Consider the following 13,801-nt stretch of genomic DNA (forward strand, 5'->3'; position numbering starts at 1 on the left):
TTGTTAGTAAATGCAGAAGCAGCCTGGAGGGGTTTTATAGTGCTAGACCGGGAGTCTGTCGGATTGTTGCATTTTACAGAGCAAGTTCTGGTAGCTCAGTACAACTGCTGATCATTGTTGCTATCAATACCACAGGACCACGTTTCATACCCCTTAGGTTCTGTGTATCTTTTGCTAAGTAAATCCCAACTTTGTTGGCTGAAGGAAAGCAGAGTTTGGATCCCAACACAGTGAGGGTCTAACAGGTTGGTCTAGTCTAGTGTGTTCTCTAGTTTTCAGCTGCTGAAATCAATGATTCTGTCAAAACAGCACAGAACATGTAGTGCTGAAGGCATTATCCCAGCTGTTCTAGATGTTACTGTAGCTGTTTTCCTAAGGGCAGAGATTTCTTGACTGTTCAGACTGCTGCCTCCCTTGCAGTATAAATTAAGATATATCACTATATTCAATTTTGGGAGCTTGAGAAGGGTGTGTTTATGTCACGAAAACTGCAACGAGAAAGTTGAGCATGTTACTTTTACTCCTGTGATGTAAATAGGAACTCTTTGTATAGGATTACTGACAAGCCGTATTAAACATGCGTTTTTGTTTGGTTTTAATTATGCTGCAAGCCAACCAGTAAGTTACAAGAATGTACTTTATTGTAACATAAATAATGACAGTAAGAAGATGGAATTATTTGAAGCTCTGAGAATACCACCTATGCACAGGCAAAATCAGTATAATTCAAGTCAGGAATAAGATGCTAGTATACAGCAAATGTAAAGTGTGTACCTTGTGAATAAAGACGAAAGAACTGAAGTAGAATAGCACTGAAATTAAGCCATGACCATATTGTTTTGTACTGGAACCAGTAACACTCTAGTTCACTGATAAGCGTGATGGGCACTATAATCATGCTATATGAATAGGGAGTGCTTTGACGTTTGGCTACCCCTCTACCACTTAAAAGCATTTCCAGTCTCCTTCCAGTTGCATTCCGGTGGGGGGAAAAATGAAGACTGCAAATCTACATCTCTCTTTATTTCTTAAAGGACACATCAGTACCTCAGGCAGTGGTGGTTTGGTCTTGTTTTGCTGTGGTGCGCTGTCGTGCCTGCTCTAATGTCACATCAGGCACACACTGATAGCAGTGGCAGGAGCATCATCCACTGAGGTGCTGCCAATCCTCCTGAATTCTTCAGAATGTTTCCATTCCAGACAGCCTCAATGTAATGTAATACTGATTTCTAGGAAGAAACTAGCCCTCAATGAATCTGCAGTCAGCTTTGGCTTAGGATATGATTCCAAGTTCCAATCCTTCAAATACTAGTTGTGTGCATATTCATACTGAAGCGAGATTTACATAATTACAGGCTTCTTACATGAATTCTTTGAGTCCTGGAAAGCCCAAAATTTAAAAAATAAATAAATAAATTGCAACAGACTGAAAACTTACCATTTGCCTACCCCTAAGGCTTGCTTTTGGACATGAGAGTACCTATTCCTAGATTCTTCTACACACCTAACCATTGATAAACACTACACTCACTTCAGGATAACAGGATACGAGGTATTAACCTTTCACTTATTCACCTGAAACCAGACTTTCATTAATGTTTTTTTCAGAACATGGGTTTAAACAATCTGATTTCAATTGGAATGTGGAGTTTCAAGAGGCACAGAGCAGAACCTAACTTCCTATTTACCTTCCTGTGAACTGAGTAAGAGGGCACAGAGTGAAAATACTCACAAAGCTTCAGTGACTAAGTAGTAGCAATCCACATCTGTACATTCCCACAGCTTTTGCTGTTTTCCATTAATATGTTTACTCAGTACAATTGTGAAGGAGATCTGATTTAAAGCAGCACAATTACACCTTGTCTAGACAGACTAGATCAGCAGCACCAATAATCAGCAACTTGACTTTGTTAGAATGCTGTCGGGGATCTCTGTGAACCTATAGAATCCTATGGTACTTAATACAGTACAAAGGAACACGGAGTCATCTCAGGCTGAATTTCCACAAGAACAGAGTGAGACTAGATCAGTGTGCAGAACTCAGCCTTTAATTCAGGCCTCCACTTCCTGTTTCCCCTCACCTACAAATGACCGGATTCAAATTTGTCACACTCTTTTCCTCCCCAAACCAAGTTCTTTGAAACTTGTAACTGTTTGCTGCAGTTTTTCAAAGTATGCTTCGTTCTTAAATCAAAAATACTAGCACTTTGAGTGTTGTCAACACAATTTTATTTAACAGGCATGAAGACTATTATCTAGTGACTTCACAAAACATCTGCAGTTGATACTTTTGATAACATGTCCATAATAACCAATGCAACTTGTAAAACCTGCAATTCCAGGGCCTATTTGCCCGTGGAGTGCCCCATATACCTATGGCACTATAAATTATGTACCAAGCACTCTTGAAGGGTCAGTAAAAAAAGACATTTCCTCCCTAAGTAACATAACAAATACCATAATATGCAAGTCCCTTTACAAAACATTACAGAGATTCTCTGCAAAGTTAGTTTCTTTGCCCCCAAGCTGTATATTTAAACCCTGACAATTTTGTAGGGAAGCACTGGAATGTTTCACTGCTCTTTCATTTACCTTCCAAAATTGCAGGATGTCAAATTGGACCAATCCTACCAGCTTCCCATTTCCCAAATGAATGATGAGACACTTCTAGCTTTGCCTGGCTATTTTGCAAAGAAGTCAGGAGCCTGCAGAAATGTGACTGTACATATACAGGCATCAGTCCTTGCCTGTCAACATGAGGGGAAATATCTTTATTAAACGGGTTTGCTTTAATTAGTTTTTGTTTGCCAGAATCTATTTTCAAAAACTCTTGCTTCTACTGTGGGGATATTCATTGCTCCTATATCCAAAGTTAAACATGAAGTGCAAACTACTTGCTGCCACAGCAAGGAAAAAAAAAAGAGAGGCAGTGGTGAGAATCAGACTTTCCACAGGGAAAGACAAAATCATGGTAAGAGTGGCTGAGAACCTCCCAGCTTGCTAGTATTTTTCTTAATATGCAATTCCCCCTTTTTTCATGCCAGCCCTTGCAACTGGGTTCTGTACATGCCTGTCTAAATCAAAAAATACTATTTGGTATCAAACATTGCTTGTTCCTTTTTCCCCATCCTCCCCCACATCGTCCCCCTCCCCAACCACTGACAAAGCTAAAATAGAGGCTATTTACATTGTTTACTAAAAGGCTTTCATCCTTCCCTGTTTCCTCCACTGAACTATTTTGTGTATTTGATAAACACCTTCCCCCCCCTTCCACTCACTTCGTTGGACAGAACACCCATGTTAGCCTCCAAATCTGTTACCTCAAATACTGTAAACAGTAAGCAGCAGCAATCAGAGCCTATTCGAGAATAAAACCCACAGGCTTCTGAGAATAGTGACCTATTAATAGCAGTCAAATCCCTGTGATAGCCAGTAGTGATAATACCCTGGTAGTTCACTGTTAACCCGTACGAGTCCAGCAGATGAAGACATCCTGTTCTGCAAGCTGTTTTACACCTCTTCTTCAAAAGAAAACCATGCATTTTAGGATACTGAGAGGCAAAGTTTTTGTTTGTTTCAAGCGTTAGGTTTAAATTGTCTGCTCATCCAAGTAACCCGTTTGGAAATTAAAGGTGAGGCATGAAATGCTCCAAAGAGACAGGAGAGGCTTCGCTCTTGTCAGAGCCTGTACCGCCCTAAGAGAGTTTTACCACGCAGACCGCCAGGACAATAGCGATAATGAGCACAGCAGAGAAAATAATCCCAGCGAGAACCTTGCTGATATCGCAGAAAGATTTGTTTTCCTCCACAGAGATCATGCCAATAGAAGAAGCGCCCACACTGATGGTGGATTTTAGTTCAGCTCCTGGGTCTTGCTTAGCCTCTACTGTCCACTGGGGGACATTGACCTTCATTTCCATCTCGTACATCATCTCTCCTACCTGGTTAATTTCATTCTCGAGGTCTTTCAAATCCACCACGTCTATATTGTGCTCAGCCTCGTATTTCATGTTCTGGACGCTCATCGCCCTCGCCGCCACGCCAGAGGTTCCCCCGCTCATGCCTGTCTGAATCAGGTGCTTTTTGGGGACGTTCAGCGGGAACTCGTGACCTAGCTCCAGAGCTCTCCTCATATCGATCTCCAGGATCTCTAGGCACGTGGAGAAAATCACCCATAGCCTCTCGAATTCGGCTTTATCTTCCTTACTCACGGTTTTGTCCTTCAGGACCGTGGTGAGCTTGTTCCTGTTGGCCACCGCCAGCTCCTGGGCCTTCTGTCGGGTTTTCTTGAGCTCCTCTCGCAGGTTCTGGGAGTCCGAGGTGCCGCCGATCGTCAGCACCATGTGCCGGTAACAGGCGGTCACCTTGTTGAGCGCGTCCAGCAGTGCTTTGCACTCCTCCTTCACCATGACTCCAGCGGCGGCGCGGGGCTGCGTCCCCGCAGCTCTGCCCTGCTGCTACTCCGACGCGATTATCCGGTACCGGGACCGCGGAGCTGCCCAAGCCAGACGCTAGCAGCACACATGGCCAGGGGTGGTTTCGGGTCGCGCCGGCATTCAGCACCCTCTCACCCGCCCCGCGCCTCCACCGGTTTGCTCAGGCGGCGCCCACGCCTCTGGGAGCCCGGGCGGGCTGCAGGCAGCCCCCGAGCGACATCGCTTCCTGCCTGCTACTACCACCGCACAGGAGAACCGAGGCGGCGCTTTCCGCAGCACACTGAACGGCAGATGGGACTCCCAGCGATCGGACCCGCTTTCTCAGAAGTGCCGAAGACCGAGGAGAGAGGAGAAAAAGCCGCGAAGGTTAAAGCCCTGGAGAACGAAACCCGTGAAGCTGGCTGTCCCCAGCTCCCGCTGCGCTGCCGCCGGCCCCGCCGCCGTTGAACGCGTCCCAGCTGTGCACTGCCCAGTCACATGGCGGGGAGCGCCCGCGGCCTCCCGGGCGCGGCCCGGCCCGGCCCCTATAAGCGCTGGCAGGCTCCGCCTCCGCAGGCTGCGACCCCGCAGCGGCTGTCTGGCTCCCGGCTCGCTCCCCGGCCATTGGCTTCGTGCGCGCCGCCGCCGCGCCGGGCCCGCCCTGGATCTTGGTAGGGCTTGGCTAAAGTGTAGAGCGGTAGCGGGGGTGGGCTGACAGCGGATCTCTGCGGCCGGGGAGGAGAGGCGGTAATGCTGTTGGTGTAAGCAGTGCTGCCGCTCCGGGCGCCCCCCGCCCGCTACCCCGCGGGAGGGCGGCTTCCCGCCGTGCCGAACGGCCAGCGCTGCGGCGCGAGCGCCCGATCCGACCCGCGGGGCAGTCATCGTCGGGGCAGGCCCGGCAGTGCCCTCCCACTCCTCCATGACAGGAGCGGGCGTGGGGCAGGGCGCTGGGCCGCGGCCTGACCGCGCAGCAGGCGGGGCTGTGGCTCGGCCGCGGCCTGCTCCTGCTACGCTGCTGCTGCCGGGCCGCCGAGCCCTCGCGGGGCGGCGGGGGGCCGGTGGCGGCGTCCGGCCGAGCTCGCTCAGCTGTCGCTCGGGCGCCCGGCGCGGCCGCTTTCGGCCTGGCGGCCCCGCTCCATCCGCACGGACAGACAGACGGCACTTGCCCGCTGGCACCTGCCTTGCGCCTTCGCCGCGGCAGCAATGCCTGATGCGTTGTTGAACTTCGTTTAGCCCCAGCCTACGTAGCCTGCTTACTTGAGGTCAGTGCTGGCGGGTTCCTACTGGACTTTGGGGTGCAGCAGGTGCCCCGAGTGTCTCAGACGCTCCGGGCAGTGCTGGCAGGGAGTTCTTCGGTCATCTGCACCTTCTGCAGCGGGTGTTCACGGAGGCTGGAGCGAAGCGCTGGAGCGGTGGATCGCACAAGTGAAGCAGTTGCACATCAGAAAGTGCAGGAAACGCCAGTTCGTCACTAGCAGAACTGATGCTTCACAAACTGCCATGTGAATGTGTAGTCCTGAGTGCACGGCTGTGGTTGTGTGCTCATCTGAGCCTTCCAGAACAGAGTTGATCGTGTTGAGTGTGATGTAGCAAACTAAACCAACGTAGCTTGTTTACAGCACATGAGGCGTCCTTGCCAAAGCAGGCTTTGGGAGAACTTGCTTGTCCTAACGTATGCCACAACATATGCCTTGCTGCTTATGGGTATCTGAGTGAGTTTCTGATGCTGCAGTAACTTGAAAAAGATATGAAGAGATATTCTCATGAGCAGAGGGAGCGTGATCCTTTCTGTTATACTACCCCTCTGGTAGAGTGTGTGCTGTCAGCAAGATAATTTGAGAAAAGCAGAGTTCAGGCAAATTGGCTTTCTGGTGCTGGGCGCAGACTGAAGAGTCTAGACTATGTTCTTTGTTCTAGATCTCAGACTGGATTTTGTTGTTCTGCTTTAATTTTGGCTCTTAATTGAAGCCCTATGTAGCTTCTCCTGAAGGTCACCACCTGTGGAAGAAATTACCTTTTTAACTTCTGTAGACTGCCAGGTTACTAGAGTGACTCTCTACCGGTTTGTGTGTTGGTAGCCTGGAAGATACAAAGCAGTACTGCTTGGTTCCCTGTAGGAATAAAAAAAACCACAGGATTATTTTGACATGACTCTAAGTCTTATAATTGCTTAATCATTGTCAGGTGGAGATTGGATTAGTGCTGGGTTTGAATCTGGAGTCCTGTCTGACTTAAGCCTTAAGCTTATTGGTGAGTAAATTAACCATATTTGTGTGTACGCAGTAGCTGTGTTTAAAGGTTGCTGCATACTGCTAAAGTGGTGGCACATCAGCATCTTGAAACTGAAAGTAGCTGGGCAGGGGGAGGCAAAGGTGTTGTTTCAGGAAGGTGTGACTACTCACATCTGAAGGTGTCAGGAGTTAATCTGTGTCAGATAATGCCTAAATACATCTTTGGGTGTGTCATGTGGGAAGAAAGAGGCTATTTGCTAGATTAGTTCGAAATTAAGTTTAGCTGCATGTTGCACAATTTGGAAACTCCTGAAATGCAGTTGTAGCTTGTCACCCAAACATGATGTTCTGAAAATCTAAATCTTGATCTACTTTCACACAAGATGCTCATTAGCTGAAATACTGTCCTGAAAAGCTGTTAGGATGGAGCATAACAATCCTTAGGAGTGAATTAGGAAGCAGCATAGTAAAGGTCAGGAGAAGTGTATCTCCTGCTCCTATGGAAAGACTTTTCTTGCAGTAGGTGTCAGTGCTCATATTATTCCTATTCCAGTACCCTTAAAAATGGAGTGTTGTGACACATCTTGGAACATCACTACTTGTGAGATGTCATATCCTTATTTTAACAGATGTCTTTTTAAGTAGAGTTTTAGGTAGACACTACTCTGTTTTGTAGAAGTGGTTGGTAAGCCTTACCTGATGGGCTTGTTTTATATGAGTAAGCTCATATACTGAATTTGGTCTGCCGCTGTGAGATGAAGGGAAATAAGGATGGGATGCAATGAAAATGAAACATGACATCAACCTTCCCTCTCATAGCTGATAACAGTGTGCATCTTCCTTTAGTAGCTCTTCTGTGATTTGCTTTCTGCTAAGTATTTTGCTGGTGAGATGGCTTGAAGCTTTTATCCATAGCAGGAATCTTAATCTATATCATGGAAGAATATGAGGCTGTTAGGTCTTGTTAGTTAGATGAACTCACCTGCTGAATTGTTTCAGCCTTCCTTACGCTTGCTCTGCTTTCTGAAGGAGGGAACTAGTTGAATGATACAGTGTTTTTAGTAACTAGTGGACCATTCTAGTAAGGATCTGATGCTTAAGATTCTTGCAGTGATGAGGTAAGCCTTAGTTCTGGCCTGCAAAGGACTTGATCTTCCTATTGAGATGCACAGAGTATGGATTAAATTCCTGTCCAGCTATCTGGTCCAAGGACAGTTTGAACTAAGGTAAATGGATATAGCATTGCTGGCTTCAACTCCTTTTTTTTCCCTCTGGGCGGCCTCTGCTGGATCTGACCCTGTAAACTCGATTTCTTAAGACTTGCCTTGTCTTGGCATTGATGTCAGTCTGGTGTGAACAGTGGTGGTTTGTAGCTCTGTAGTCAATGGTTTCATGTTGTGAGCCACATCTTGGCAGTACAGTGTGGAGGCTCACTGCAGTCTCAGTACACAGGCTTTGGGATCACACCACTGTCTTGCCTCAATAACTTAAAGGATTACCATAGTTGGTGTAAGTAAAATGCTGTTTATCCTTGTATTTCAACTCCAAAGAAGTACCTGTGCTGACACCTCTGGAAGCCTGAGAATCTGGCCTTAACTTACAGCCCACTTGGAGGAAGCATCTTTGGTTGAAAAGCTGTTTGGGGAACTTGGCATGTTCTGTTAATATTTCTCCTCTAAATGTTCCTTGTCACTATTATGTGGTTCACTGACCAGTGTTCTCTGCACTTTGAGGGCTTACTTGTGAGCAGTTCAGGGTTCCCACTGTGAAATTTTAATGCAGCTTTAATAGCGGTAAACCAAAGAATGGAAATTCTTTGCAGCTACTCTGGTGGGCTTCTAAACATGGAAGAAATGAGAACTGGCAATCTTGTCTCTATTCTGTTGTGAAGAGACTGCTGCTTGTTCCTAATCTTGGCTAATGATGAGTGAGATTACTTCAAAAAAAACTGAGTGGCTGGATAAAAGTGGAAAGCTTGCCTGTTAAGGATGAGCCACTCATCCTAAGTTGTACTTTGCCTGGAGGGAAGAAATAGGTGGCTATGGATAGCCAAGCCAGTATGTTCTTGGCCCTTGTATGTGTGACAAGTAAGAACATATCCCCATTAGGCTATGGTCCTAAAATACAGAGGCTGAACACTTTACTACTGTTTTTAGAAGGTGGGTTTCATAATGAAAAGCTGTGTGAGGAACTGATACAAACCGGACTGCACAGTACTCCCAGGTTGCTGGGAACTGCTGTAGGCTCTCTGCCTGAAAAGGGTTGGAGTGGTGTTACATGAGCCAGAGCTGCTGGGCCTAAAAAGAGCTTGGGGTTGTTGGGCAGAGACAAAACCAACATTGTGAGGTCCCATTCGATCTCTTAACCTTTTGCCAGAAGCAATGTATACCTGAAGGGGAGATGCTGAGAGAAATTAGCATCTTTGTGGAGTGCTGCTGAGCACTCTTGTCCAGACCCTGTTCCATCACTGTCAGACATTCTGGGGTCACAAAGCTTAGTTTTTACCTGGTTGCTAGGAAGCCTTGAGATGACTGATGCAGTTTCACCACTTAATAATCCTATAGTTCAGAGATGTTTTTCTGATACACTTTAGTTTCACCTAAATCAATACAGGCTGAATCTAAAAGGGACAGCAATAGATTGTTCTTATGGTGGGCAGGGTTCTTCCTAGGATGCTTGGTGCTCATCCCTTAGGGGAGGGAGTAAGGTTTCTTATGGGCTCAGAAACAGAGAAAGCATTTTTAATTTTTTTTAATCTTGAGGTGAGCATTGATTTGAGAGCTCAAGTCCAGATTATAACCTTTGCCCAGAAGTGGTATAAATGAGCAACAGTAGTGCAGGTAAAATGGTGGCTGAAGTGGTAACTGGATTTGGATTTAGACTAGTGGCATTCCACTGTGAGCTTGCTGTGGGCTCACGCTGTAAGACATGCTTAGCTGGGGCTGCTCTTGCTGGCAAGGGGTGCTTTTTAGTAAAAGGTACTTGGTGAAAAAGAAAAATCTTGGAGTCAGTTGTTCCCCAGCTGTTGCTTCCCCCCGCCCCGAGCTCTGCAGTTCAGTAGTGTGATAAATAAATGCAAATGCTATCAGAAATGTCTGTCTGCTACTCTGAGCTAAACATCTGAATGATGAGGTGGTGCTTGTTCTGTTTTTCTCATTTTGAGTATTTCAGCGACTGGTGTTCTAGTCACTGGCTTGCTAAGCCTTAGTTGTTACTGTTTTAGGGTCTGCAAGCAAAGATGAAGTTGATGTCTTTGTGAGACTAAGGAGGAGTGGAACTTAAGCGGTGTTAGGCAAGTAAAATTCAGTGAATTGATGCTTCTTGAACATGATGTGCTAATGGCACTTGGTGTTACAGATGATGGACAACATGGCATTCTGCTTCTTTATAGCCGGACTCTCAGGGAGAGGACACCACTGTACTTAGTGTTAGCATCCTGGTGTGGTATCCCAGCTTGCTCCCCGAGCAGCTCAGGCTACTGAGTTAGGCCAATGCTTGTAGCTAAGTTTGGTAGCTCTTTTGCTGTCTTAATATTTTGCCAGAACAAATGGCTTAGTGAAAACAAGGAATCTTACACTGTTCAATGATGAATACAAAATGTCTGTATCCCTAATTCTTTCATGAAAGGCATTTTCTCTGCAATATGTTCTGTTAGGTCTTTCAGTTGTGTAACTTGAATGTGGATGAGATGTTGCTGCAGCTGTAATGACATCTCCTGCTTCAACTGAATCTCAAAAGGAACTGAAACCTCACGTGTAGAAGGTGCCTCACTTGACAATCTCCAAAGGGTACCACCACCAGCGATAAAAGCTGTCAGTTAAATCCTGCTCCTTGTTTTCAGCAGCAAAGGTCATAAGACTTCGTTAGCAGTGTTTTGGAGAAAGCAGTGATGTGCTTAGGGTCCACAATATGTTTTTCGCTACAGCTATCCCTTGTACCGTTAGTTGGATCATTAGAATTACCAGTCTGCTCTTAAATGAGAGAGGATTTGGCTGTTTTAAGGTAACGATGTCTGGGTTTTTCTTTTAAACAGTAACATAATGCTTACTAGATTCTGTGATCAGCTTGCTTCTGTTTTTTTTCCCAGCAGTTTGACCTATTTTTGTGTTTATAGGCATGAAACCACAGTCTTAAGTGGCTCCATTTAAACCTTTTGCATGACATCAGTACTTGAGTACTGATTTACAGCTCAGCTTAATAGAGCTTAATAAACTTCACAGTGATTGTGGCTTATGACAATTTTTAGTGGATCTTCTGCTAATCAGTATATTTGTTCTGGTAATGTACAGAAAACTTGGTATGCTACTTGCTTTATTAGTGCTAATAAATCTAAAGCTGTCCAAGGTACAACTAGAAGATGAAGTCTGTGTCCTTCTCTGGTGCCAGCCTTCCCCTCACAAATTAAAATAGATTGAAGTTGAATGTTGTGTTCTGCCAGCAAAGTCTCAATGGAGTATTCTAATGCATTCCTAGAATTACAACAGTGCATTAGTCAGTATTTTCACATGCATTTCACTTTGGAAGTAGAAAGAAATTGACTTAATCTCAAACATACACACCAAAATTTGGAGAAGCTTCAGTGTAGTGTCTTGATTCTGTAGACTTGAATAGATTGTTTCATGTCAAGTCCTATGTTTTGCTGAATTACTTAAACTGTAGATGGTTTATACATCCATGGTTCTGTCTCAGAATGCCATGGGTAGGTGAAAAGGGGTCCAAGTCAATACAGTAACTGTTTCAGTTAATAGGTAGTACTCTTTCACATCCACATTTTAATCAGATGTGATAGCCACCCACTAATGTGGCAGTGAGCAGATGCAGGGGTAAGGGACTCATGAACCAGGAACTGAAGATTATAATGTCAAGATCTTCCTGTGATGATCTGGCAGCTGAAATGGTTCTTAGAATACTCCAATTGCCTGTGTTTTTGCAGCTGTAGGCAATGATTACATCAATCATGTAGGCAGCTAGCTTGGTAAGATGAGGTTTTCTATGGGAGTGCCCCTTCTCCCATAAATCTCTTCCACCTGTTTTGCCAGGGAATGAAATGTTGGTTTTAATTCTGTTCTAGACAAAGCTTTTCAGTTATGGGCTAGTTTTGGTGGTGAGATACAAGTTTCTTTCTGGATGAGGATTTGTGGAATGTTTTCTCCCTCCTCTTCTTATTAGTGAAAGAAACTCTTTGAACTTACAGATTTCTTAAGCTGAAAAAGTGGCAGTGTAGCTTCAGCAAGGAGAAGTGCCTGTGCACTGCAGCTGTCTGCAGTCTCCTGAACCTCAGCTGCCTTGTGTCAGTGTCCTCTTCTCCCTGTCAGTCACATGCTGTCCTGGTACCTTCTCCATCACTGTCTTGGAGGGTCGTAGCAGTCTCATGTACCACTTGACCAGACACTGAACATGAATTCACCAAATAAAAAGGCAGACGAAGGTGCTTCCAGTGGACCAGCTGCAGTAGCAATCTTGATTTGGAGTCTAACCACCTAGCTTCGCTACATCAGTTGTCACCTCTAGGAGAGCGTTATCTAACAGTTGCTTAAAGATTTACAACATGAGAGACTTGGTAGCTATGCCAAGTGATCTAAAACATGTTTATCTTTGCCTTAAAAGGTGTTCCTGATCTCTAATCTGAGTCTGTTTTCTTCAGATGAGGCTTATTTCTTCTACAGATGTGGAAAAGAAGTCCTTCCCTGAGAGCCCAATTGACCTAGAGGAATAAAAAAGTAGTCTTGCCTCTTTCATGCAGTTTCTTCAGCATAAGCAGCATTCTTACATTTTGTTGTTTTGGATCCTGTTGAGGAATGGCTTGAATTGCAGGGACATGGTTCTATGGAACAGCTGTTTGACCAGAGTGCGTAGGCCAGACCCCATCTTGCTGTTTGCTGCTCACAGCTTAGCTGGTGTGCTGATGCAGCAAGGTCACCGCAGCCCTGTGACTGTGCTTGCAGTTTCTCATAAGATAGCACCATGTGAAATAGTTACTTATAAGATAGTAGTATGTGAAACAAAGAACTACTGAGAAAGGAGTTTGTGAAGCTGCACGTAGGCCTAACCACAAGTAGGCTGGATATTATGATGTAACCCTGGACTAATAGCTAATAGAATAATGACACGTGTGCATATTTAGCTGAGATGCTATATAAGCCGTGCTTTTGAACAATAAAGTAGTTGAAGCCTGATTACCAATCATATTGATTGTCTGCTCAGTGCTTCCCACCGCAACAGGATCCTGCCTCTGGGATTTTCATGCCTTTCTCTCTTCACATTCTGCTCTGGTCAGATGATCTTCTTGGAAGTGCAGTGCCCAAAAAGCACCTATAAGGCTCCACAGCAAGCCTTGCTGTGGCAGACTTTCAGGCAGCATGTGTGTGTACGTACAGCCCTGCTTGGTGCTTGACTTGTCACTGATTCATGTTTGGACTCTAAGATGCAGTCATTTCAGATCTTGTGGCCTGGGCAGGTGGTTTTTTTTTGTGTGTGTGTGTGTGGCTAACTAGTTCCACTTTAGCTCTGTTCTAGCCCTGGTGTTCTATGAATAAGTGGTGAATTACCTGTCTTCCAGCGGCAGACCTGGAAGCCCCCAGCTTGAACTGCCTGCCAGGAAGTATTTATAGCAATCATCAGTCCTGGAATTATTGGTGATCATCCTGTTTGCCAAAGCACCAGTAGGGCAGATTTTGTGTGGAGCTGTACTTTTTCTAGGTTTGAGGTCTTGTAATTACTGAAGTTGGCTAGGCTTTTGAAGGTGTTTTCTTGCCTTTTGTGTTAACACACTTCAGATCGGTGCTCCAAAGCTCTTGCTTGTATTGTATGTTTTGAAAGCAGATGAACCATTTTACCTGGAATTTCACAGGAAAACTGTTTGAGGCAGTTGCCTGCCGCTGCTAAGATTCAGGCTGAGGTTGCCCAAACTACAACTGGTGATAACTGTATAGTGGAAATTGCTAGCAGCTTTAGCTGATCATGTTTGTGTTGAGGTCTCTAAGGAGCTTTCCCTGTGTCTAAGGATAAGGAGAGGCCAGACGGATCAGTTAACACTGAACTGGTTAACAGCATAGCTGAAATTCAAGTGCTGGATAAAAAGGAGAGGGGGTTGGGTGTGTGTTTTTCCACTCTTAAATTGCCATACCATGGTTCCATGCCTCTTCCACGGTCTGA

General features: G+C 45.4%; 2 protein-coding genes across 7 annotated transcripts in view; one reads left to right on the forward strand and one right to left on the reverse strand.

Annotated features, from left to right (window-relative positions):
• The window catches only part of ANKRD27 (ankyrin repeat domain 27), a 53,186-nt gene that overhangs the window by 5,445 nt on the left and 33,940 nt on the right, over positions 1-13,801 (forward strand). The window contains exon 1 of one of the 6 annotated variants that reach the window (XM_068161705.1): positions 4,978-5,086. The exons of 1 other annotated variant lie outside the window; for it this stretch is intronic. The gene's annotated coding sequence lies outside the window, so the exon portion shown is untranslated. Of the gene's footprint in view, positions 1-4,977; positions 5,087-5,441; positions 5,678-5,710; positions 6,666-13,801 lie in introns of those variants that run through there. 4 more of the 6 variants (XM_068161706.1, XM_068161707.1, XM_068161702.1 and 1 more) reach the window with 4 other exon arrangements.
• RGS9BP (regulator of G protein signaling 9 binding protein) lies at positions 590-4,959 on the reverse strand. The gene has a single exon (XM_068161709.1). The coding sequence runs from the start codon at positions 4,407-4,409 to the stop codon at positions 3,696-3,698; it is 714 nt and encodes a 237-aa protein (XP_068017810.1). The 5' UTR covers positions 4,410-4,959; the 3' UTR covers positions 590-3,695.

Source organism: Melanerpes formicivorus, unplaced genomic scaffold (genome assembly GCF_026170545.1).
Source record: "Melanerpes formicivorus ecotype bairdi unplaced genomic scaffold, bMelFor1.0.p_v2 SCAF_59, whole genome shotgun sequence".
In the NCBI taxonomy this organism is placed as follows: Eukaryota; Metazoa; Chordata; class Aves; order Piciformes; family Picidae; genus Melanerpes; species Melanerpes formicivorus.

Excerpts from the sequence above, each read along its gene's own strand:
- RGS9BP (XM_068161709.1), bottom strand. The coding sequence starts at position 4,409 with ATGGTGAAGGAGGAGTGCAAAGCACTGCTGGACGCGCTCAACAAGGTG.